At 41.1% G+C, this 25,930-nt stretch overlaps 1 protein-coding gene across 1 annotated transcript in view; it reads left to right on the forward strand.

Annotated features, from left to right (window-relative positions):
- Positions 1-25,930, forward strand: part of CRYBG1 (crystallin beta-gamma domain containing 1) — a 45,538-nt gene that overhangs the window by 16,362 nt on the left and 3,246 nt on the right. Inside the window, exons 7-19 of the mRNA XM_054569777.1 lie at positions 5,835-5,961; positions 8,668-8,703; positions 9,395-9,552; positions 10,251-10,377; positions 10,467-10,612; positions 14,630-14,756; positions 14,953-14,985; positions 15,910-16,022; positions 17,559-17,688; positions 20,022-20,161; positions 21,457-21,580; positions 22,019-22,177; positions 23,734-23,896. Coding sequence (XP_054425752.1) covers positions 5,835-5,961; positions 8,668-8,703; positions 9,395-9,552; positions 10,251-10,377; positions 10,467-10,612; positions 14,630-14,756; positions 14,953-14,985; positions 15,910-16,022; positions 17,559-17,688; positions 20,022-20,161; positions 21,457-21,580; positions 22,019-22,177; positions 23,734-23,896 — 1,583 coding nt within the window. The remainder of the gene's footprint in view (positions 1-5,834; positions 5,962-8,667; positions 8,704-9,394; positions 9,553-10,250; positions 10,378-10,466; positions 10,613-14,629; positions 14,757-14,952; positions 14,986-15,909; positions 16,023-17,558; positions 17,689-20,021; positions 20,162-21,456; positions 21,581-22,018; positions 22,178-23,733; positions 23,897-25,930) is intronic.

Below are 25,930 nucleotides of genomic sequence, written 5' to 3' on the forward strand. Positions count from 1 at the left end.
TAGTTCATTAAATTTGTTCCTTCTGTTGATGTTTGAAAGAGCCTCCCCTGAACGAACCCAAGTGTTAGTGTTTCCTCTACACATCAATAGCTCAGCAATCAAATATCAGTAGAAGTTTAAGAAGACTTGGAGGAGCAGGTTAGGAGGAAGGGTGAAATTCAGGAGGTCAGTCTTAGAGAAGTGAGGTTGGACATGCCAACTGTACATTGAAGTCGGAGGTCAGGAAGGAGACTGGGTACCTGAGACTGGTGTTTTGGAGGGAGGCTGGAGATGCAAATTTAGGGGTCATCTGTGGGGAGAAGGCATTTAAACCATGCGCTGGATGAGAGTGAGTATAAAGAGCAGAGACGCCATCCGAGCCTTGGGCACTTTTATATTTAGTGATTGGGAAGAAAAAGAGGAATCTAAACAAAGAAAAACATGTTTTCATCTCTTACTGCCTTTAATTTTTTCCCATCAATGAGATCTAAAATATGAATATTGAGAAATATCACTTTCCTTAGAAAAGAATACACTAGGCATCTGCCATAATATTTTAATCTCAATGTGTGGAAGGTTTCCTGACTCAGCCTTGGGCTGTGTGGAGCCTAATGAGCATCACTTAATGTTTCTTACCTTGAGGGTAAGTTTAACTTGTCTCCTACCTGGTGGTCACACACCTGTCATAGCTTTCGTTTCTGATGAGCTAGAGTCACGGGCCTCTTCTTTCTGCTGTTCACTACTGTTGCCTCTAGGAGAATAGAGAGCTGTCTTCAAGGTCAATTCAAAGTTTGCACATTGAACTTGCTTGGTCAGCAGTGGGACCAGGTCATTAGTGCTTTTACGGGTCTCTAAGGGGAGTCCTGATGGGTTGGGAGGAGTCACTGATAAGAAGCACCCGAGCTCATTTTGCCTCTGCTGGTGCACCAGCCCCCTGAACTGCTGTAAGAGAGGCCTTTGCTGTGTGAGGGACTTCTTACAGTTCCACTGGGAGATATATTCTAGGGCCTGTTAGCTCTGGATTAGGCTCTTCTACACATGTGCAAAACAAGGGTATTACCTGTCAGGTTTTCATGTGGGGAAATGAATAATTTCTAGATACATTTTCCCTTTCTATTCTGTTGAGTGTAATCTGTTTTTAAACCTTTGTTTCAATAGCTGGTTAATGCCAGCAGCCATCGTCTCAGAGGCGAGGTTACATCTTTTGGGGCGGTATATTTCTCACAAATAAAAAACAAAGAATTTTAAAACTTCAAAGGAAGCATAAAGAGCATCTGTTTAAGGAAGGCAGGCTTTGGTCATTTGCTCAACACCAGGATTAGTTGTTAGCAGAACAGTTACTGGAATGCAGGTGTTCTGAGGTCAAGGGACTTTTTTTTAATAGGCAAATGTTTTTGGATCAATTTTATTATGAAATAATTGATCCTACAGGAGAATATATGTGTATCTGTGAATTATGAAGCCTAGTAATAAAACAAACACTTAGGCGCCCACCGCCCAACTTAGGCCCTCACGGTTGCCAACGCGGCTGCAGCACCGTGTAGCCCACCCCGGTCCCATCCTACGGACCCCTCTCCACACACGTATCCTCTGTCCGGAACTTTGTGTTTTTCTTAAGCCCTTATTTTACAGAGTGTCCCTATAGTATCTGCCTCTATAATATTTTAGTTGTGCTTGCTATTAAATTTTATAAAAATATTATCAAACTTCCCTGTGGCTTGTTCCTTTTTCTCTGCCTTGTTTCCAAGATTACCAAGATATACAATGAGTATATTTGTATTTTATACTTTTTTTATTACTGTATAACATTCACTGTGTCTGTTTCCTTGTGGAATATACCATATCAGAGCCCAGCTTTTATTATGAAAGTTTTCAGACATAACCAAAGTAGAAATAGTTCAGCGAACATCCATATACTGTCCACTTAAATTTAACAATTAGTATTTTGTGCCCTGACTGGTGTGGCTCCATTGGTTAGAGTATCGTCCTGTAACCAAAAGTTGTAGGTACAATTCCCCATCAGGGCACATACCTAGGTTATAGGTATGATCCCTAGTCCGGGCACGTATGGGAGGTAACCAATTGATGTTTCTCACAACAATGTTTCTCTCTCCTTTCCTCTCTCTAAAGGCAGTGAAAAAAAGTCCTGGGGTGAGGATTAAAAAAATTAATATTTTGCCATAGTTGCAGATATCACGACCCTTCGTTCCTATGTACTTTACCCTGCGTCTCTTTATAATGACATTCTCCTGTCATTATTCTCATCATCACACTGAGGAAAATGAACAATACATTCATTATAATATTTAATCTATAGCCCATAATCAAATTTTCCCAATTTCTCAGGAATGCCTCTTATGAATGTTATTTAATAATCAAGAGCCAATCAAAGTTCATATAAATATATTTGGTTGTCTCTGTAAGTCTCTTTTAGGACCGCCATCTTTGTTTCCCATGACACTGACTTTTCAAAGCATTCAGGTCAGCTCTCTTAAATATACCACACTCTAGATTCGTCTCTATTTCTTCATAATATCATTTAACTTTCTGCTCTATTGCTTGAATTTTTTATATTTTAGAGGTTGGGTCTAGAGGTGTGATCAGATGCAGGCTGAATGGTTTTGGAAACGATACTTGATGAAGCTATTGCCACATACCATTTTTTGCCAGGTATAATGCACGCCCATGTTTTTGTGCACATTATACATGGCAAAAAATTTGGGGGAAAAGTGCACATTATACATGACAAAATGCGGTACTTGTGTTGCATCACAAAGGTGGCATGTGCTAAGCTGCTCCCACGGACCACACCAAGTTGGATTGCTTGGTGCCTCCCTCCCCTCTCCATTGTAAAGGTACATCTTCCCCTTTGAGCTTCGTAGCTCAGCCTCTTTTGAATAACCTCATACTTTGCACATTCATATGAAATCTTTTGAGTATCCCATTGGCTTCTGTAAGTAGCCAACATTCATGTGTAGCCATGTCTGGGAGAATAAGACTTGGGATCCAGCTGGGAAGTCTGTTTTTGGTTTAAGAGCAGGTGAACAAGATAAGACCAGCTTTTCTCTTGTTACGTGAAGGGTATTTCTAAAAGAGAAATTACACAAATTTATTTCAAAAAATAAATGTATAGATGGACATTGCTATTACTTCGACAATATTTATTTGTATGCATACATTTGTTAGGCTTTTTTTTAAGAAGCCCATACCTTATAGTTGTACTGTTTATTCATAATATAGGCAAAAGTTCATTTTCTGGTGACAGTTTTTGTTAAGAATTCCCCCAGGGTAAATCAGTAACTTCTTTAGACTCACTAATTATACAGGGATTTACTATCAAAATCCCACTGAAGACTCATCAACACACACACACACACACACACACACACACACGCTGAGAGGCTGTGTGTGGTGTGTGTGTAGGGGACTGAAGTACACGGGACACTAGAGAGCACCTTTAGAAACTGAAATAACACTGCCTGAAGATAGTTTCCCCACTCCCCATGGCCTCATGAATAATGTATCTTGTTGGAATAGAATTTAGGAAAAATGATTCACTACCTCGTTGGAATAGAATTTAGGAAAAATGAATCACACTCTATAAATGAGTTTTCAAATTCCAGAGTCCACCCAACGTTCAGAAGTATCGTTCCCAGGAGGCCCTTAGTGCTCACTCACCGAGAAAGTGATCTCGGGACAACAGTGTGTCAGTTTGTGTTCAGTGTTTTAGCCCATCCCCCTTCACCCAAAATGATTTGCTTCTATCAATGTTAGGTGACTGAGCCACATGTTTCAAGGGAAGTGAAATGGTTAGTATCAGATGAATGAATCCCCTCAGAACTCAAACTATAAAAGGAAAGACTTAATGAAATGGTACTTTAGTCAGCATCATTTCAAAACCTCAGAATTACTTGTGTATGAGCCACCCATTGTATTTATGAAAAATTGAGCCCATTCACTTGTGAAGAGTCAGACTTCAAGGCCCTTGGCTTGTTAGCTTACTAGCACAGCTTATGACGAGCTGCCATTATTTACCTAGGGCGTGAAATGTGTGGTGTCCTGTGGGAGCACTGGGTCTAAAAACTATGCAGTGCACCCTTAACTGTCGTGCTTCAACATCAAGGAGGTTTACAGGACGCCGCTCCTTTAGCTTCTGTTTTCTTGTGGTTTAGGAACGTGGCAGTGGTATTATATGCTGTCTCTTTTTTCCCTTAGGCTGGTTTTTTATTGACATGTATGTAACATTTGTACATCATACGTGTATAAGCTGAGTGAATTTTCAAAGTGTAACCATAGCGCAGATCACGCAATAGAACACCACCAGGATCCCAGAGCCCCTCTCTTCTGCCTCCTCCCAGCTGTCCCCGCGCTCCCACTGTGAACTGTTATCCTGACTTCTAACCCTCGCTGCGTTGTGACCCCCCGCATATACATCACACACAGCCTCTCGACATTCACGCACGCGCTGGTGTGTCACGGAGTCTTCAGTAGGATTTTGATAGTAAATCCCTGTACAATTAGTGAGTCCAGAGAAGTGACTGATTTATCCTGGGGGAATTCTTAACAAAAACTTTAACAACAACAACAAAAAAAAATGCCTTTGGGCCAAAATTAGGAGCAAAAGAAAAGCAAAGAGGGAGAATCAGACCCATTTGCTGGTGAAGGACTTCATTTCCAGCATGTCCTTTGGGGCCTGGGGTTCCGGGGAACGTGGTGGGGTGCCCCAGCTAGGACACTGGCCAGACTAACAACGAACTGGAGCATAGAAGTGATCCCTGAGAATTCTGTATTTGTTTGTGAAGAGGGATGTAATACCTCTCTTATGGTTCACTTCTCCAGCTACCTTACCTTCCCAGAACCCTCCCAGGAACCAGAAAATTGATAGGACTTTGTCCCATCTTTAGAAACAGTTCTAACAGGCATGATTTCCTGGTTTCCTGGTTTCTGGCACATTGGGGGAGGGTGGGGCTGCTGGTTCCCTGACACAGGAGAAGTGACAGCTGACAAGCCTCATAAGAGTGTGGTACTGAAAAGTTATAAAAATCCAAGAACTCACAAAGCTTTGCATTCTGGGAATAAGTAGCCTTACAGACCTTCAGAGCCCGCGAGGACAGCACTGTGCATTGTCACGCTTACAGTGGCGGTCCTGAGTCATCAGGAAAAGAGTAGATCACATGCACTCCCGGGAATGAGAAAAGCTGCCATCCGAAAACGATTAGGAGCCTGGGTCTGGAGTCAGCTCGGATCAGTCCTGCATTTGGTATTTACAGCTGTGTGGCCCTGGGCGATTTACTTAACCTCACCTACAAAACGGGGACAATAGGATTCTGTCCTCACTGCATTGTTATGAGGATTAGATGGAATTCTGGGTGGCATTCTTTATTAAGCTCTAGGTGGATGTTAGCTGTTATTAATTTTTGACAAAGTGATGAATGAGTTAGTGCAGCATCTATTCTTTGGTTACAAATGAGATGTTGCCTTTTAAAATGCAGCTTGAGGTTTCCTAGCCAGGGCCTCCCTAAATACACACAGAGCCACAGGTAACTGCAGTTGCTCAAGGGTCAACTGTACTGTTATTACTTGGAAGTAATAGAGATGTTTACACTATGAAGGAATTCACAATATAAGTTAAAAAAAAAAGTGGTCAAAAACCAGCCACAGAGAAAAGCAAAGGCTCTTACGAAGAGCCATTTATAATGGTTTATCCTGCCTCGCGTCTCACATTGCCCTGAGTGTAGCTGTACATCGTCCAGATCCATCCACATCCTCTCCTGTTTCCCCTGCTCATCATGAGGTCCTGTGTATTGCTGAAATCATGACGAATTGTCTCTGTTTCTTTCCTTTTTGGTGCTTAGATGGCTGATTTATGAAGACGCTGGATTTCAGGGTGTCCCTTTTATCCTGGAACAGGGGGAATACCCCGACTTATCCTTCTGGAATACAGACGTAGCATACATTGGATCCATGCGCCCGCTGAAAATGGTAAAAATGAAATGTAACTGTTCTTGGAGTCAGTGATATTTTTGCCAGGCTGATATCAATAATTCAGAGGTTGTGACCTGGAAGCAATAAAGTAGACTTTTAAAATCAAATACGTATTAGATAGAACTTACTGCTAAATAGAAATAATAGGAAGCATAACTTGCTAGATGCTGCAAGTGAAAAAAATGTGGAGGGGCCCACGTCCTTTGCCTGCAAGGCATCCTTGGCCGGCAGGGCCCCAGGTGTGTGCACAGAGCTTAGTTAAGCCCGAGGCAGGTTTAGGAAGAAAGGAAAGAGTTAAGCCTTCATGTAAAAGGAGGAAAAAGGACAGATAAAGTCCAGTTTGTGGGTAATGGGACAGAGAAAGGGATATGTAGGAGGATAAATCAACTTGGGTCTTAGGTGGGTGATTTTATTTGATTATTTTTTATTTTCTTCATCCTCACCCAAGGACATGCTTATTGATTTTAGAGAGAGGGGAAGGAAAGCAGTGGGGGTTAGGGGGAAGAGACAGAGACATTGATGTGAGAGAGAAACATCGATCGAGAAACATTGATTCGCTGCCTCTCCTACACTCCCTGACTGGTGACTGAACCCACCCCCAAGGCATGGAATCCGTGACCTTTTGGTTCACAAGATGATGTTCCAACCACCTGAGCTACACCAGCCAGGGCTATTTCTTTTTAAAATTTGTTTATTTTTTAATCGTCATCCGAGGATATGTTTTTTGATTTTAGAGACAGAGAGAGAAACAGTGACTGGTTGCCCCTGCACTGGGATTGAACCTGCAGCCCTTTGGTGTGTGGGGCGGTGCTCCAGCTGACTGAGCCGCGCGGCCAGGGCCTTGGCTGGGTGATTTTAGGTGGAGACGTCTGCCACAGAACGCACTGCAGGAGCCCCGCGGGGCTGGGAAAGGGCAGGGCATGCTGTGGACCGGCCCGGCTGTAGTGACAGGCAGCTGGGCTGGTGGCGGCTCTGGGGGCACCGGGGCTGGATGTCTAGATGAATGCCGTCTTCCTGAGCATTTGCCTCAGAAAGGAGCTGTGCTTCCTCTGCCCTTCCCCTGCATTGGGCCTTGTCCTTTGTCTGGTCCTTGTGCACGACTCTGAGCCTCGGGAGGGTCCAGGCTGCAACTGTCTCGTCCCGTGTTAAGCACAGCGCGTGCCAGTATAGTGGGTACTCACCAAATATACGAGGCACGAGGGTGGTTCTCCTTTCAGATGTGTTTATGAAATTCCACTTTGCAATAAATTAGAAATTCATGAAGGTAACTTTTTTGATCCTAATTTTACCCTTCCCCCTAAGCTTGTGGCTTACTCACCTGCATGTTGCTGGTCTTACTGCAAATGATTTTGGGCTTTTTTCTAAAACTAAACCTACTTTCAAAGAAAAAAGTTTTGTGAATATATCAAAGAATCACCCTTAGTTTAGAAGGCAGTTTTTGATGATCATTTACAAAACTGTGAAGTGTATGGCATTCAAATCGGATTACTTTTAAAAAAGGTACTTACTTGGTTGTATTAGGTCTGGTTTGTTGACAAAATCAGCCACATTCCTTTATAATTACAGTTCATTTGAGCATCTTTTGCTGTGTTTTTTAAAAAGCTGTTAAATATATATATTGGTGAAAAATATCCTTCTGACTTTCCCAGTCTGACTTTAACTCTTACTCTGTTTAATATTCTTATGGAATACCTTTTACATGGTTTTTTTTTTAGAGAGTTTTGAGGAGTTAAAAGAAAGTTTTTATTATAAAAGCCTTACAACCCCTATAGATCCATCCTTTGGGGTATTTTACATTTTACCTAACAGTTTAATTATTTCAAGAGTCCTCCAGATCATATTGTGAACCTGTGTGAACTTCAACAGTTTCGTGAGCCATGGGTTGCAAAACCAAATGCCTTGGGGTAGGGCCAGGCAGCAAACAGACGCCGAGTGGGCGCGGCTGGGAGCTGAACTGAGGGAAGGCGGAGACAGGCAGACCAGAGCCCTGTCCTGGCCCAGGATGAGCACAGGGCAGTGTTAGTAAGTTCAGAAGGTGAAGGTTGCCACTGTGAGAATTTGGGTCTAGAAACGCAGCTCTTAGGACTACTTTTTAAGAGACGTGAGAAATACTCTTCCTTTTTTTGAGAAATTTATTGAGTTAAAAAAAAGAAACAAAACGTGACTTCACTCATCTGGAATCTAATAAACAAAATGAACTAACAAGCAAAATAGAGACAGACTCATAGATAGAGAGCAGGCTGACATCTCTGGGACGGGGGGGCGGTGGAGGGTGTTGGGGGGTGGAGGGGTGGAGCAATAAAGGGGAAAAAAGAAAGAGCTCAGGGACAGCAGTGTAGTAACTGTGGGGGTCGGAGAGTGGGCACAGGTGGAAGAGGGTACCGGGGATAAATGGTGATGGGAGAAAATATTAAAATTAAAATTAAAAAACAACAACAACTGAAATTTATAGGGTCAAAAAACACAGCTAACACGTAGGTGCGACGTGCACACCACTTCCATGAGACTCTGCTCTAGACTGTCTTTCTCATGCCGTCAGCTGGCCTTGTTGGTAATTTTAGAACTGTCTCAACATAAATTTAAACACACCAAATGCAAGCTTTCCGTGAGGTCCAGTGACGTACCCGACACTGTCACGTGTAGCATAAAAAGGTAATGTATCAACGAAAAACCATTTTTCTTACTGTGTTATTTTCTTTTCAGGGTGGCCGTAAAGTTGAATTCCCTGCAGATCCAAAGGTAAAATTATACATATTTTAAACTTTATTCTCATGCCATATCCATGAAGAGAACGCTTATGTGACTTTTACAGTGCAGCCTCCATGGAACAAAGTTGCAGCCAAAGGAAGTTGTTTCAACTCACACGCGCCGTCCTTCAGGCTGGAAGGCGATGCTCACGGCCCTAGCTGTCACTAAGCGCACATGCAGCCGTGGCTCAGAAGGCTTATTGTTGTATCACGTTTATAATTTGTAGTTGTATTTACTCATGGCACAGCCTGTTGCTGCTTGCCAGTTAGCCAGGAAAAAAGTTTCAAGACAAGTTCTCCTTACTCCAAAATGCTCTTTCTGCTTCCCACATCTTTGACATAGTTTGATCTGGAGTTTTTCCATTTTTAAAACAACTTAGAATCTTCTGGTTCTTCAGTTTGGCCTAACCTAAGCAAAATTCTAACTATCAGTTCTGGACATTGAAACAAAAACCAATTATTTATAAACTGTCTTTTGAACCTGAGCTTTGGGCTATACCATGTCAGGAAAAAGAATCCTGATTTTTTAAACACTGTAAGACTGTTATTTAATTAATTTTTAAAACTATGATGAGAACATTTTAATTTGTGTTCCAGGACTTAGTGTTGTTAAAATGACTAATGTTTAGCTCTTGAGATATTTGCTTCTTAGAAATTACTGGTATATCTCATTTCTACTACAGGTAGTTATTTATGAAAAGCCTTTCTTTGAGGGAAAATGTATGGAATTAGAAACAGAAATGTGTAGTTTTATCATGGAAGGAAGTGAAACGGAAGAAACCACTGGAGATGAATGTTTGCCACTAACGTCCGTGGGATCTATGAAGGTCCTCAGAGGCGTGTAAGTACAGAAGCACAGCCTTTCGGAATTTCTCTTTTTCCATCTTTAATTAAATAATAAAATGTGCCCCCTCCCCACCAAGAACATTCCAGATTGTATGGTAGAGAGAATTGCAAACATGTTCTTCTCAGCCGGTTGTGACCTGAATTTGACAGCGGTTTGAAAGGCTTGTCCAGGGTCAGTCAGCTGAGCAAGGCTGATATATTGGCCCATCCAGACTGATCCAATCTGCAATCTTGTTTATTAATATTTTGGCCCAAATGTTTGAACTTTCTATTTTTTATAATCATATTTTGTGCTTTTATAGATCTTATATATTTCCTTTGGAATTGCACACTTCCAAGGGGTCTTGTAAATAGCCAAAAGTACGTATTTTAATTACTGCATCAGCATTGCAAGTCACCAGTATTTGCTTGAAGCAAGTTTATCTAGTTTTATTTGCTGATGTCCTTTGGAGGCAGTTTTTATCAAACACACACTCCCCTCTTCCTTTACAATTGATACATGTTTCTTAGATTGTTTCGTTGGGGCCAATCTGTTCCTCTCCTAACTTTTAGAGAAGAATTCCAAAAGTCATAATGCATGAGTCCATTTCTAGCTTTATAATTCTTTGTGCTTGTCAATGAAACTGATATATACATTGGGGACATTTCAACTCTCCTGAGAATTACTACTCCTCCATGTTTTTCCTGTTGCAGTTGGGTTGCCTATGAAAAGCCTGGATTTACAGGGCATCAGTATTTGCTTGAAGAAGGAGAATACAAGGACTGGAAAGACTGGGGAGGTTACAGTGGAGAACTCCAGTCTTTACGGCCTATATTAGGTGTAAGTTAAAGAAAAGCTAATGGCTAATGGTTGGTGTTTGGGGATAATAAATGGCTAGCCTTTGAATTTTGAATTTTTTTTCTCAATAGGATTTTTCAAATGCTCACATGATAATGTACAGTGAAAAAAACTTTGGATCCAAAGGTTCCAGTATTGATGTATTAGGAATTGTTGCTAATTTAAAGGAGACCGGATACGGAGTGAAGACACAATCTATTAATGTACTGAGTGGAGTGTAAGTGAAATAACCCAATCAGGATTTTAAACATCAATTTTACCTTGGTTTGTGCTAAACTTATGCCTTCTCTGACATAGAGAATTAAACTAAACATTAAATCAGTCACTTAATACCAATTGCCACAATATTTCCATAACCACTTTTTAAAACCTTTCTCATAGAATCTTTTTTTCATGTGTGATATAACAGTGGAGTAGGCTTTAGGGTTTTATGATAGAAATCTACAGCCCTGGCTGGTGTGGCTCAGTGGATTGAGCGCCAGCCTGTGAATTGAAAAATCGCTGGTACGATTCCTAGTCAGGGCACATGCCTAGATTGCAGGCCAGGTCCCCACCTGGAGGCACGTGAGAGGCAACCGATCCATGTCTCTCTCTTATATCAACGTTTCTCTCCCTTCCTTTCTCTCTCCCTTCCCCTCTCTCTAAACATAAATAAAAATAAAATCTTAAAAAAAAAAATCTATAAATCTACTTCCCTTGTCATCCTGCATGGAAAGATCTCATGAATTTCTTATGATGGAAATCAAATAATAATAGCGATTTAACATGAGAAACCTGAAGTTGAGACAGAGTCCCATTCCATTTTCTTATGGCCCTACGTCGGCCCCATTATATTTCTTCACTATTCTTTTGACATAAAAAATAATTGTTTCAATGTACCTGGAGTTAGCAAGTGAATGCTTTATTAACACTCAACTAAGTTTTTATTGAAAGATGGTTAATCAAGACTCTTTGGGGTGCAAGGGATAAAAGTGGAATGTACACTTTTATCCCTTGCACCCCATAGTGCAAGCCAAAAGTGGCCTACATAACTGAAATGTCCTGGAGACGATGTTGCTTCGGTCATGGCTGGACACAAGGGCTCAGACTCTGTCATCAGAACTTTGTCTCTCCGCCTTCTCTGTCTCCTGCCTGGGCTTTTTCTGCATTGGCCTCCCATTAGGCAGGCCTTTCCATCTGGTGGCCTCTGGCCTTGGGTCTTCCACCTCATTGCTTCTAGTGAGAAGAGCTTCTCGTTCCCACAAAAGTTCCAGGTGTGACCTTGATCCTGTAGGCTTGAGGCCTGGGCACCTGCCTGAATCAGTCACTACCACCCGGGAGATGGCTGTGGCTCTGTTACGTGGTCTGTTATGTCGTCTCTGGAGCTGACATGTAGGTTTAGTCCCAAAGGAGCCTACATACGGTTGGGGTGAACATCAGACCAAGAAACATCAAAAAGAATGGGCACAAAAACTGGATGCCCCCCGCCCCCAAAAAACAAGTCTATAAATGTCTATTAAAAGGAGTTATACAATTATCCTTATGATCCAGGCTGATGTCAGTTATAATTTATTAAGAATGATGGTATTCTTATATGAAATCATTTGACTTTGATAATATTGAAAGTGCGTGATGCTGGGTTTTTTATGTCATGAGTATTAACACAGGGCATTTGAATCATTCTAATCTCAACACTGTTGTATTTCCCGGTGCCTTCCACAAGAGCCCTGGGTATTTGAGACGTGTCCACAATGTGCTAGGCTTTACCTGTGAGTCATGTTCACCCAGTTCTTGTGTAGTCGTTGATTGTGGCTTCACGTTGGCAGAATGACATCAGGGCCTTCCGGGCCTTCCGTTCTTAACAGAAAATGCTTTCTACAGGGTCCTGTTCTGGAGCCCTAACATTTTAGACTCTGCCATGCATAGAAGGAATGGGATGGCAGAAGACATCCGTGTATTACAAATTGCCTTTAAAGGTCATTATTTAGAGGGAAAATACAGTGACTAGGCCTGTGGGCGCAAACAGTTGTACATTTTGATACTCCCCAGGTATTTGATTCTATTAGTCAGAGCCTAGTCTTGCGCCCTAGAAGAGGAAGCACAAGAGGCTGGGCAGAATTTCCCTGGGGTGTTTATGTAGATTATGCTGTTGCCACAGTAGAATTACCTTGCCTAGAGCCAGTCTTTCTTTTTTACCCAGCCCTTGTTTATTTGAAGTCACTTTCCTTTAAATAATGCTGCTTTTATATGTTTCTATTTTTAGTCATTTCTAGTAGCATTTCCTGGCATAGGCTTTTTTCTGGTTGTAGCAGTTGAGTTTTGGTTTGGGGGAAGTTCAAGGGAGCTTGCGTACGCACACCACTTCCTTTTCAGTTTTGTGGTTGTGGAAAGGCTTCTGTGTTTACCAGGGCCAGCTGCTTCCTCATATCCCATTGGTCATTTGACAGGTATTTATTGAGGTCTATTATGTGCACAGCATTATATTATGTCCTCAGAGAAGTTACAGTATTTATATAAAACATAACTATTGCTACTAAAGACACAGGGATTAAGAGTTTTGGGAATCCACAACAGGGAGATTAATTTCCAGTGTGAGCTCAGGGAGGACTTGGGAGCCAGCCCTGGAGCCGGGCCCTGTGGGACAGGAAGCAGAGATGTGCCAAGGCGTGACAGGGGACAAGCACCTGCTCGTTTGTAATAGTTTCAAAGAAAAACTACTTTAATGACTTTATCCTTCCTGGTAACTAAGCATTTTAGTTTAGTTCTTTATTTCTTAGTATGAAACTCAAAGTCAGGAAAAAAAAACCCTTTTTTTCAGAGTCTTGTTCTGTGGGTGTTTAAGGCAAGTCCTTTAGATAGTAACATTGCAATCTGTTCTAATTATGAAGTCTGAGCAGTGTTTGAGGTATGGCTTGAAAGGAAAATTCCTAGGGCAGGTGGCTATTTGGGTCACCAAGCACGGAGAACCTGGTGAGCCTCAGGAGACGCAGTCACAGGCTCGATCGTGCCTGGCCACCATGTGATTGTGTCACCTCAGACAGGTCACTTCCCATGCAGAACACACACCAACAGATAGTTCCATATGATGCTTGTTACTCATCTGTAAGGTTTTAAGAGCAAGGATTTTGTCTTTTTCATTTTTGCATACCTGGTGCCAGTCTAGTTCTTGGCACATGGTAAATGGCCAATCATTGTTTGTTGAATAAATAAATGAAATAACTTTTCTATGTCTTTATGTTTTTGCTTTTGTAAAATGGGAAAACCAGTACATCCCTAGAGTCCATCACTAATGTGATAATAGATGTGAAAGCATCTGGAAAGTTCTTAGTGTGTATACAAGCATATACATATTATTCCCTTTAGCTGTGAATTAACTGAAGAAGAGACACTTGAATATAACAGAACTGAAACACTTTCTTCCTCTCAAAGACTTTTATCTTTGGGTAGGAAATAGCATCCAGTATACTGGTTTTGTTGATTTCCCTCTCTGAGTGTAGATCACTTAAAAGATAAATGAAAACATTCCAAAGATATTTGGTTTTAGTATTTGTGAGCATTTGTTCAATTTTGCTTATTACATAGCCGTGTCATGTTGAAAATCCTGTCTAAAAAAAATTTTAGTTACTTAGCTATATTTTTACTTTTAAATATTTCTGTCAACTTTTTTTTTCCAGTGTGGTTTGTTGAGTAATAGAGACATAGCTTCCTGTAATACAGGGTGGGGCAAAAGTAAGTTTACAGTTGTGTGTATGGGAAAAATACAATAATTAATAAATGATAACACAAGAATAAACTCTGTGTTTCACTTATTCACAACTGTAAACCTACTTTTGCCCCACCCTGTATATTTCTGGAAGAAAAAATTTTAATGTTGATAACAAAAAGAAGTCTCACTTGCCTATTAAAAGAAATTTGACAGCTACTTCTTGAAAGTCCAAATTGTTTCCTTAGAATAGATTTAGAAAGAAATATAGACATATCCCTATTGGAGCTTTCTCAAGATACAGGATTGGATAAGTGAGAACACCAAAAGGTTTACATAAAGAGACTTTTACTTGTCACTTTGATTTGTCTTCCAGACAAATCAATCTGCCCCTAGAAGATTAATGGAGAATCAGGAAAGCATTAAAGTTGGGGATTAGTAAAAGAACTCAAAGTTTCTGTATGATACATAGTTACTCAAAGGTGTGTGATAGCTTTACTGTATATATAAACTATGAACAAAATCACTGTTTTGTTTCTTTTGTTTCTTTAGATGGGTAGCTTATGAAAATCCTGACTTCACAGGAGAACAGTATATACTGGATAAAGGCTTTTATACCAGTTTTGAGGACTGGGGAGGAAAAAATTATAAGATCTCTTCTGTTCAACCCATATGTTTGGTAAGGAGTTATATTTTTGTATGTAAATATTTAACTGAATTCTGGATTTCCTTAATGTGTGCTCCTGGTTCATGTAATACTTAACACTACAGAAGCTATGCTGATATTATTTTTAACAATAATTGCTAGTCTGGAAGAGAAATGTTTTTTAAGATGTGTGCTCTACTCATTTTCTTCTCTCTTTAAATTTCCTTAGGATTCTTTCAGTGGCCCAAGGAGAAGAAATCAGGTAACTTTTTAAAAAATCCTATTTTTTTATAATTAGGGGCCATCCATTGAAGAACTGAGCTTTCATGTAAAACTTCAGACATTTAAAACTTCAGACATTGGGATATTTTGTTATTTTACCCACTTATATGCCTGAAAGCATAACTGTATTTTTAAATTAGATTTAAATTTCTGCTTGATGGCATTGACCCATAACTAAATATTTTTTATAAAATGCTCTCATTATATAATATTGAAATATATTTCATCATGTTGAATCAGTTTACATGAATACACTAAAATTAGTATTTCAAACAATACATAGTTATTGTGATAATCAGTAAAACAAATTTTCATATTTGCCATACCTGCGTTAGACAAATATTTTATATGGTCTCTCACTCAAGCCTCTGAATGCTGACTGTCTACATCAACTGAAGTGTTACCTTTGTTATTTAGGCTTTTTAATGCAAGTTTTCAGACAGCCGTAATTACAGAGGCGCGAACCCCACTGCAGCCTCCTTTTACTGGCATACACAAGATTCTAATAAGTCAGCAAGTATCTTCCATTGAGAGGGAGGGAAACTACTGTTTCCAAAATATAGTTTCTTGTAAATGTTAGAACTGATGAACCATTACATTGGCCACAATAAAGCTTTAACATGCCTCACAGCTTGTTAGGACAGGCTGCTCTATGGAGCGCTGCCTCTATTGTTGGATTGTTCTTTGATGTCTCTGAATTAAATTAAACAATCATGAGTGGTGCAGCCCAAGTATTCCTATCTGATCATTAATGGAGTAGTAGAAAATTAAAAGGATTTATAAAATTCATATCAGTTTACTGTAATAAGAGTTAACTGGTCGTGTTTGGGTCATCATTTCAAATGCTGATTGTGTTAATGTATTTGCAAAATAATTTTATGTATTTCCATTTACTTTTTCAAAGATTCACTTGTTTTCGGAACCACAGTTTCGAGGTCAGAGTCAAAGTTTTGAAGAAACAACAAGCCAGATTGATGATTCATTTTCTACCAAGTCTTGCAGAGTTTTGGGAGGCAGGTAAGCAAAACAGCGGACTGGCAGAGTCTAATCACGGTGGGGGCGGGGGGAATAGAAATCACACATCAGCAAGTATTTAGCAATACCTTTAGGTGCTTGGTACTATACAAAACCACCCAATAATACAAGACCCTGGAGGTGTTAAAATGTACTTTGCAGCATCAGAGTGCTGGACATCAGACAAGGCGATCGCTGTGGGTTGGAGAAGTTAAAGATTATCTCATGGGATTTGGACCAGGTTCCCTGCTCTCTAGGCCTGTCCCATTGCCCATAAGGGCACTCTGAGTAATCTCTGAGGGGTGGCCCAAGGTAGGCTTTTTCACACGATAGGAGAGCACATGGCTGCAGTGGAGCTGGCGTGTGTGCTGCTCAGGGAGCCTCCGCCCTCTCTAGCTGGGAGGAGGGAGCAAGTCTGGGAGGGTGGAATCAGGCTGTGAAGGCGCCCTGAGCACAGGGGTTTAGATGGACGCCACAGGGGGCAGGGCGGAACGGCAGTGAGCTCACAGTGCCATCCTGGAAACGGCGGTTTTACAAAAGCTCTAGAGAGGGGAGAGCCCAAGGCCAGGAAAACTTGGTCGGGAAACCCTTGGAGCAACCTGTGCCAGAGGAGATGAGGAATTCTAGTGATAATACTAGTAATAGTGCCATTATTCATATAGTTCTTCATGGTCTAAACCACACCATCATATCACTGAGCATGGCAAAGTGCAAAGACCCCAGGCTTTGCATTCAAGTGCGGATTTACAGCAGAGCTTCATTCTTTATCAGCACACCCCTCCGCCTGGTCCAGGTTCCTCCGAATCGCCTACCATGCCTCATTTATTACCATCCGACATAAGCCTTTTCTGTTCATTTATTGTCTGTCTCAGCTCACTGGGAGTGCAAACTTCAAGAGAGCGGGGACTTTGTTTGTTTTGGTCCCTGTTCTATCTCCACCAATGGAAAAATATCTGATACACAATCAGTCCTCAATAAGCATTTTTTTTTAATTAAAAAATAAACAACTCTTCTAGGCAAGCATGTAAATCAGCATTTTACCAATAGTACTGAAGCCCTGAGGGGCTAAGTCACTTAAGTCACGAAGGTATTTTGACTTCTGACTCAGTGCTGAGGTGTAGGAAATGAGGATAAAGGAATGCGAGGGAGATTTGGGGAGGAAGTCGGTAGACCCAGGAGAATGACTAGCTGCGAGGGTTGAGGGATTATTCAGAGAGGACTCCGGGGCTTGACAGCACTCTGCTGGCTGGGACAACGAGGTGCCCACGAGAGCAGGGAGGAATGCCGGAAGGCGGAGAGGTGAACGCAGAAACCATCTCATGGAGAGAGGTTTCGTTCCCAAAGGCAAAGCTAACAACTGACTTAGGAATAATTGTTTGTCACAGGATTGAATGCAGGACCCAGATATTTTTGAAAGAACACTCTTAGCCACAAGCATTGTGTTTATTTTAAAGAAGGGTACCTCTAAAAATCAGACTTCTTGAATAGAAATACTCAAATTGCCTATTGTACATGTGTATGTGGTTTTTCCTACTGTAGCTGGGTTGTGTATGATGGAGAAAATTTCTCTGGTAACCAGTATGTGTTGGAAGAAGGCCACTATCCGAGTCTCTCTGCAATGGGATGCTTGCCTGGAACAACTGTGAAGTGTCTTCGTTTTATAGATGTTGTAAGTATATCCGTGTGAATATAGCATTTCGGAGATGCATGGTTCAGAGGGGATGGTCAGAGAAAGAAACCAGCAGGTGGACCTATTGGGGCTTAAAGTCAGAGGCAGAAAAAAGCAGTTGCATTAGAACTTTCTACCCTGTAACTTTTTGGTCTCTTTTTAGATCTTCAACATATACATTGTTTCTGTTTGCTGTTTTGTTAGGCTTCCGGTGCCGTTTTTAATAATCCTCACCCAAGGATATATTTAACCGATTCTAGGGGGAGGGAGAGGGAGAGAGAGACATCTGTTGCCTCCTGTATGCACCCTGACCCGGGATCGATCCCACAACCTAGCCATGTGCCCTGACCAGAAATCAAACCTGCAGCTTGCGGTGTACGGGACGATGCTCCAACCGACCGAGCCACACTGGCCAGGGCTTCAGGTGCAGTTTTGACTCAGTCATGGCACACAGCCTTCATGGTGTTAGTGCGAGGCCCCTCTCCTATGTTTTTTCTGTTTCATACCTGATCCCTATTTCCATTCCTCCTCCCTTTACAGACACCAGTTCTCCTGTGTGAGATACAGCTTGGAAATCCTTCTAAAGTGTGTGTTTTCAACAAATCTGTACATAGGCTTTTGATTTATATACAGTATTATGCTATAGTTATTGCCTTATAAACATAAATCAATACTTCTATTACAAATTTTTAAGAGTTGTCCATTATGCTGTGTGTACGTCTAGTTTATTGATCCTAACTGGTCCAAGTGATCCATCACCATGTTTTACGTGGTTCTCACCTGTGTGTCCCTGGGGGCCTGTGTGGGAGTCTGTGGGGCCTATGTATTACAGAGTGGGTTCGCTGGGGTCAGCACGTGAATGTGCAGCCTCGCTGAGGGCTGCCGAACTCGACCACTTTAGATTCGTGCTGGCAGTGCATGCGGGTTCATTTTACACCTCATTGCCATGACCAGGTATTCAGACTTTCTAGCTTTTGAAGGAATTGGGTAGAACGTATTATCCCATTGTTAATTTGTATATCACTATTAGAGAGGTTGGTATCTCAAATACTTATTAGTCATTTGGATTTTCTGTTCAGTGAATTGGTTGCTGGTGTCCTTTGCTCAGCTCTTTATAGTTTCTTGTATCTTCTGTTGTTGTTACTGATTTGCAAAAATTCCTTATAATGTTAAAATCTAGTACTCCGTTGTTTTAGAGATTCGCAGTCAAATGATTTCTCCCAGTTTATCACGTATGTGCTAATCCAGATATAGTGCCCCTTTTAGGACATAAGTCTTTAATTTTTATGTAGTCAAAGCAATAAGTCATTAGAACAAAACTGCAAGATAATGTTCAGATGTTAGTCTGAGTGTGTAGTAATGGAAATAGTTTTTGGTAGCCGATGTCCCATAAAAAGCTTTATAAACATGTGTAGTTGATTTTAGGGCTTGTTCTTGTTGATTTTAGTTTTAAAGGCAGAAAGAATATATATGAGTTGGCTTTATCTCATCCTTTCCTGCCTGTTCAAATGATGAGAATGTTGACCATTCTCGAGATGTGAAAATAGTAGCAGTGAAACATGGAATGATGTGGTAAGATTCATTAGCTTACAGATACCACACAAACCACCTCTACACATTAACCTGCCCTGTTTACTGGTCAACAGAATCTACATGTCAGGGCACATTCACATAAATGAAGCAGTAAGTCCACGCCCTTGCCACAAAACTTTAAGCAGGCAGAGAATTTTTGATGTATCATTTATGATTTTAGGATTATTATCATTAGCGCTTAGTCTAGGGTCATAAGGGTCTGTAATTTGAAAATAAATGACAGATTGAACATCCTGTATTTTTCTCTCCTCCTAAGAACATCCCTGCAGGAGAGTATGGGAGCATCAGTGCACAGAGCCAGTCTATTGAGAGTCGCAGCCCTCAGCCGCAAAGGCTGCAGGAGCCCTCCGACCCTTGCCGTTTATGTTCGTAGCTCTCCAGTCGCAGCCCCTCCTCATCCCAACAGAAAATGGCAGGACTGAAAATAAATTCATCAGACGTGTCAATATTCCAGGCATATATACCCATTCCTCCGTGCCTGGGATATCCCCCACCCTTGGTAACACTGCTTACATTTACCTTTCCGTGCACCGGGGAAGCTCCCTGCCCCTCCTTCCTCCCTCCCTTTAGCTTTGGAAGGAACCGCGACCTAGACTTCCTGGGACAGGGAGGTGACGAGAGGCCAGGCCTGCCTGGCCACATCTTGTGCTCTGTCCCTATAACAAGACGGTTTTTGCCCAAGTTAAAATTATAGCACGATCAAAGATGAGTAACAGAACATTATTTTTGTTCCTAAACAGGAATTCTCTGAACCAACCATTATTCTTTTCGAAAGAGAAGACTTCAAAGGAAAGAAGATCGAACTTACTGCAGAAACCGTTAATCTCCGATCCCTAGGATTCAACACGCGGATCCGCTCTGTTCAGGTGATAGGTGGCATGTAAGTGTTACCTCCTTCTCATTCAATAAGAGTTGATTTTAAGAGTTAAGTTTGATCATATTTCTTTCTCTCCTACATTACCTAAAACAAAGTGACATATAACCCCCTATTTTCTGTAAGGATTAATAATGATGCACCTTCATGGTATACTCTTCTCTTTGGGAAGAGCCCTGTGTGAGGCATCTTTCATGTTTTCCTCCAGATTTTTAGTTTACTTAGGCAAGGACTGCCTTTGGCACCTCTCAAAATTCCAAGGGGAATGGCTGGCAAAGCAGTGCTCCGTAAATTTATTGAGCACTTTTTTAGAAAGAGAGAGCTCATTTTTCTTTTCCCTTTGTAAGACCAAGCCCTTTGACTGTGGAACAAGGGCTGGGATTTTCCTTTAACCAGGAGTGACCAGCAGATGCCGTGCACAGTGATTAAAAGTCAATACAGGAAGATTTTTTCTCATACTTTGAATAATTGTGAAGTTGAGCAAGATGTAAAAATGAGTAAGGACTATCCATGTAATAAACATTTTTAAGAAAGTATTTTCCTTTCACTTAAAAACAATAGGTATAGTCTACCTGTATACATCAAATGTTGGAGAGGGCCATAGCTGTTTAGAAAACAATTATTTGGGTGCTAGAATTATTGGTGATTTTTTCCCAGCAGGTTTTAATTGATTTTAGAGTTCCAGGATCAGGAGTCAAGAACATCCCGCCATGATGTAAGAGGCCAGCCAGAGGAGGCCGCTGGGTTGCTCGCATGCCCTCGGGTGCGGGATCCATACTTCCTCCCGTGTGGGCAGTGGCGTCTCTGGGGGACCCGAAGTATCTTTAGCAGTTTTCTGGATTGAGGAAGATGACTCTCATTTTAAACAAAAATTTGAGTTATTTTTATTTAACTCACCCTTATAATAGTACTCACCATATGCCACACACTAAGAACTTCACACATATTTATTTAAATAAAAGATCCATCTTTACCACTGGGAGTGTTTTATGAAAAGCTCACAGGAACACTGGGCTGTCCCGCCGAGACTGTTGCCTCTATTTCATTGCCTTAATGGAGGACAAAACTTGACTATTTCTCCTCAAAAATGGATCTTTTTGACATAACTATGTACCAAGAATTTGCTATTTGTCAAGAAATGAATGTTTTAAATGTTTTAGAAAAAATGGTAGTCAACCCCCCCATGAATATTTAAAATATAAAGCTCGGTCTAAAAATTGGAAACATTCTAAAAGTATAATTGGGGCTCGTTGTGAAGTGGACATGGCCGTTTACTTGTGGTTATCTACTTTCTTTTACAGATGGGTTACTTATGAATATGCCAGTTACAGGGGTCGGCAGTTCCTACTGTCACCTGCAGAAGTACCTAATTGGTATGAATTCAGTGGCTGTCGCCAAATAGGTTCTCTACGACCTTTTAATCAGGTATATTTTTCTTCTTTATGCTTCGAAGAGACTCCTCTCTGATTTTTTTTTTTGGTAAATGTAATTCAACATTTTAGTTTCGATTTTAAGTTTGAAATTTGCCTCTCCCTTTACCACTCTGCATTTCTGAATTTGGGCTGTTTCTGGAGAGTGCTAGGAGGTTGCGACTGCTTTCAGAATTGCTCTCACGCCTGACATCAAAACATGGCGTGTCCCACGCGCTGGGCTGTCCACAGGCAGGCTCCCTGCCCCCGGCACTTGTTTGACATTTCATCGAACTCTTCTCATTGAGAAAATCCTAAAGCCTCTGGAACTCTTGGATATAGTAATTATCCCTAACCCACCCTCACCTTGGATTCTGCCCCTGCTATTGATGTTCATTCAGTGCTTTTAACAGTACAACTTACATACCATCATTGCTGGGCTTTTCTCTTCTAGAAACGAATTTATTTCAGACTTCGAAACAAAGCAACAGGGTTATTCATGTCAACCAATGGAAACTTAGAGGATCTGAAGCTTCTCAGAATACAGGTCATGGAGGATGTTGGTGCCGATGATCAGATTTGGATTTATCAAGAAGGATGCATCAAATGCAGGGTGAGCTTTTAGGATGAGACAAGTCTGTGACAGTACCTTTTAAGGTGATGCCCTTTCACGATTCCTGGGGCACTTTCAGAAATTAGGTTTTTCATAAAAATACTTCTTAGCTCTTATAGAACCAGTCTATGAACATAAAATGAGAGATAAATCTAACACTGATCCAAGACAAGAGTATTTATATCTATACTTAATTTTTATATAGTAATAGAAAATTATATAGTAATTTCTACTAGGTATAGAAATTTACAATAAGCCCCAACATTATGAGCACGAATCACCCTTGGTTTGTTTCCATGTTGGAGGACCTCGGACTAGAATGAAGGGTGAAGAGGTACCACCCTGTGTAAGACACAATCCATTTCCTAATTGTCAACTTGTAAAATGGAAAATGCCCCATCTCCCTCTCTCATCGCTCCTGCCATAACACACATTTAAGGGCAGAATGGAGTAAGATTTTATGAGGACCTCATGCTTCTGTTGTAGATACTCTTTTTAACTCCTTGATTTTATGGGCTTGACTGTTTGCTCCGGGTTTTTTTCCTGAAGGTGGTGTCCCATGCGTCAGCAGAAGGCACAGAGCCTTGTGAAAGGCCTGTTGCTGATCGGGTCTGTTGTGCCTGAGGGAGCGTCCTCCTCCCAGTAAGCAGGGGTGCTGTTTAGACTTGCACAGAAAAAAATAGCAAGAGCTGTAATGGGGAAGCATAAAAAAGCCAATTTCTGCCTTTCAATTATCTGAGACGATTCAGGAAAATGGAGCCTTTCATCAATTATTTCTAACAAATATTTCATTGATGTTTTTCACAACTTTGACTTCAATAGGTCAATGGGAAAAAGCAAAGTTTCCTAGATTATCACAATCCTTTTATCTCGGTGTAGAACAATACAATTCTCATAAGGATTTTCTTTAGCGATGTTAGTGTCATGTGAACATGTGACTAACATACACTGTATATATAAATGGTAGATTCACTTCAGAGGACTCCTACAATATTTGCATGCAAACACACTGTACTGCATTTGTATATTCCTGATAGTTGGATAGCACACCTTTTTAGAAAATTTGACCATTTCTCATGAAGGCAAGAAAAATTAATAAATGGAATTTCAAGCTTTAAAATAACAAAATATCCTTTTAGTCACTTCAGTGCTACAACAGCCTTCAAAACTAAGAGATGCAGCCATATTCTAGAAGGGTCAGGCTGAGCAGAGGTGGCTATGTCAGGGGGAGAGTAACCCACAGACCCAGCCTTAGCATCCATTCACAGGAGAGAAAAGTATCATGATAGGCAGCTTCTCAGGCTTCTCTCCCTCGTAAGACAGAGACTCACAAAAGGCAGAAGTCTCTTACAATGGACAAGAATAGAGAACTTTCCAACACTCACGTCATTGGAACTAAAGGGCCTAACTATTTGTGTTGGATCCAGCTACTCTAGCTAAAAGCTGAAACGCCTCATGTTGGGTAAATGAAGGTAGGCTCTAGTGACTTTAAAAATCAGTTGAACAGGGAACGGATTACAGTGGCATTGGAATGTCATGTCTTCTGCACCAAGCAGATAGCGGAAGACTGCTGCCTGACGATCGTGGGGAGCCTTGTCACCGCGGGCTCCAAGCTGGGCCTGGCGCTCGACCAGAATGCCGACAGTCAGTTCTGGAGCCTGAAGTCGGACGGCAGGATCTACAGCAAGTTGAAGCCAAATTTAGTTTTAGATATCAAAGGTAAGGTTCATCTCCTTTTTTTTAACTAAAAATCTAGTCTTCTGAAAATGGTGAGTGTACTATTATAAATATGAATAGTGAGTCCCTTACCTTGTGTCAACCACTGTGCGAGACACTTTGCATTCTCATGTGACCCTCACACTGACCTCGAGAGGCCTATATTATCCCTTCCTTCCCCTCCCTCCAGTCCCATTTTACAGCCCCAAAAATGAGGCTCAGAGGGGTTAATCCATCTGGCCCAGTGTTGAGGTGAAATACGGACCTGGGAGGTCTTCAAACCTTTTGTTTTATTGTAACAGCAAGAGCCTAAAAACTACGAGTTAAAAGGCTGTGATCTCACTTAGTATGGTTGATGATTCTCATGTTTGTGCATGTAACCTTTCATTGAAAAAATCCAAGATCTAAAAGGAATTAAACAACACAGCCAAGGGGAATTCAACCGATCATGTGCTCAATGAAAGTCCAGGGCCAACTGATGGTGCTTAAGGAGAACAAATAGATTGAGGAGAGTATTTCCCAAGCTTTACCTGCATCAGAATCACCTAGAGGACTGGTGGAAACACAGACAGCTGGGCCCAGCCCTCACAGTGTCTGATACGGCAGGTCTGGGGTGGGGCCTGAGGATTTGCATTTCTAATAAGTTCCCCTTGATAACCTAAAAACAACATTAAACAAAGCAAAACTTTCTGACAAAGACAGGGGAATTCAGTGAACTGTTGTTGCTACTGACAAGCAAATGAAGAAGTGTGTTTTATTCATGTCATATGGGGTAATTTTGCTTTAAATTATTAATGGAGACTTTGTTTCCTATGAGGAAAGCCAACATGATTATGTTTATAAATTTAGTGAAACAGTTGTAACATAGCCTTAATATATCACATACTTTGTTTTTAAAAGCAGCTAGAAAGTTGGCTTAATTTTAATCAGGGCTGTCAGCCAAAGCTGTCATGAAATATTGATATGGGATAAAGAAACAGCTGCTACTTGGTTTTAAAGTACGTTTTCTGGATAATACAGAATAAACCTGAACATTTTCATCAGAGACTTTGGTGACTGCCTGGGGAGCAGGAGGGGGCGTCACTTTGGGAGACCTCCAGGAAATGGAGTGGCCAGCCCACCTAATGAGGGGATATGGGTTCGCAAAGAACCTGAGAGGTTGGAGAGGCGCTCAGAGGCAAACTCAGTTAATGGGGCAAAGGGGGAGCATTTCACTTAGGGAGCACCAACTAAGCAATAAATAACAGGCAGGATGAAATGCCAGGTTAAAAGAAAATAAATGTAACATTTGGAAAGTGAATAGAAATATACCTCCTTCACATTGCATGAGGTACAAGACCTGTCATTTGTAGACAACCTGCAGATGATCAGTCTGAGGTCCAAACTGGTTAAGAATCACTGAACCAGAACTTTTCTTTATTCTTCTTATCATCAAATTGTTGGACTGGAGCTTCTCTGTCTGTACAAGGCATTTTCAAAACCTCCAGAGAAGCCAAAGAGAAGTGACTAAACTGGAAATGTGGATTTTTTTTTTTTTTTTAAACAAATGTGATCAGCTTCTTCTGTCTGGAGTTAAGGTCACTATAATCCTTATGAGCTAATTTCATAGGGCATTTCTCCTTTTGTTCTTTCAACATTTATCGGGTACCCACCATGTGGAAGGCTCAGAGTGGAAAAAGAAAGCACACTACCTTGGCTTCAGAGAGCTTACATTCTAGCAGTGCCAGGCATGTAGGACCTTTTCCCACTTGCTACATTAACAGTTGACCAGGGGTAAGGATACCTGGTTTCTAGTTTTGACTCTGACAAGTACTGTGGAACCCTAGGAGGTTCCTTCTTAGGGCTTAAAGTCCAAAGTCCCTTCCTAAGATGCATTGGAATCAGTCAAATGCCTCCTGAGTAAAGATAATGTTCTGTGTTTGTGTACTCAGTGTATCTAGTATGATAGCTGCATTACTCATTTAATGGCTTGTCAAACTGGATTTAAATGTCTCAGGATGTGGAAGAATGGTGCCATCTTGTGGACATGAGCAGTAG

The sequence above is a fragment of the Pteronotus mesoamericanus genome, unplaced genomic scaffold (assembly GCF_021234165.1).
Source record: "Pteronotus mesoamericanus isolate MK-2021 breed Mesoamerican mustached bat unplaced genomic scaffold, CSHL_Meso_final contig_20, whole genome shotgun sequence".
Classification (NCBI taxonomy): domain Eukaryota; kingdom Metazoa; phylum Chordata; class Mammalia; order Chiroptera; family Mormoopidae; genus Pteronotus; species Pteronotus mesoamericanus.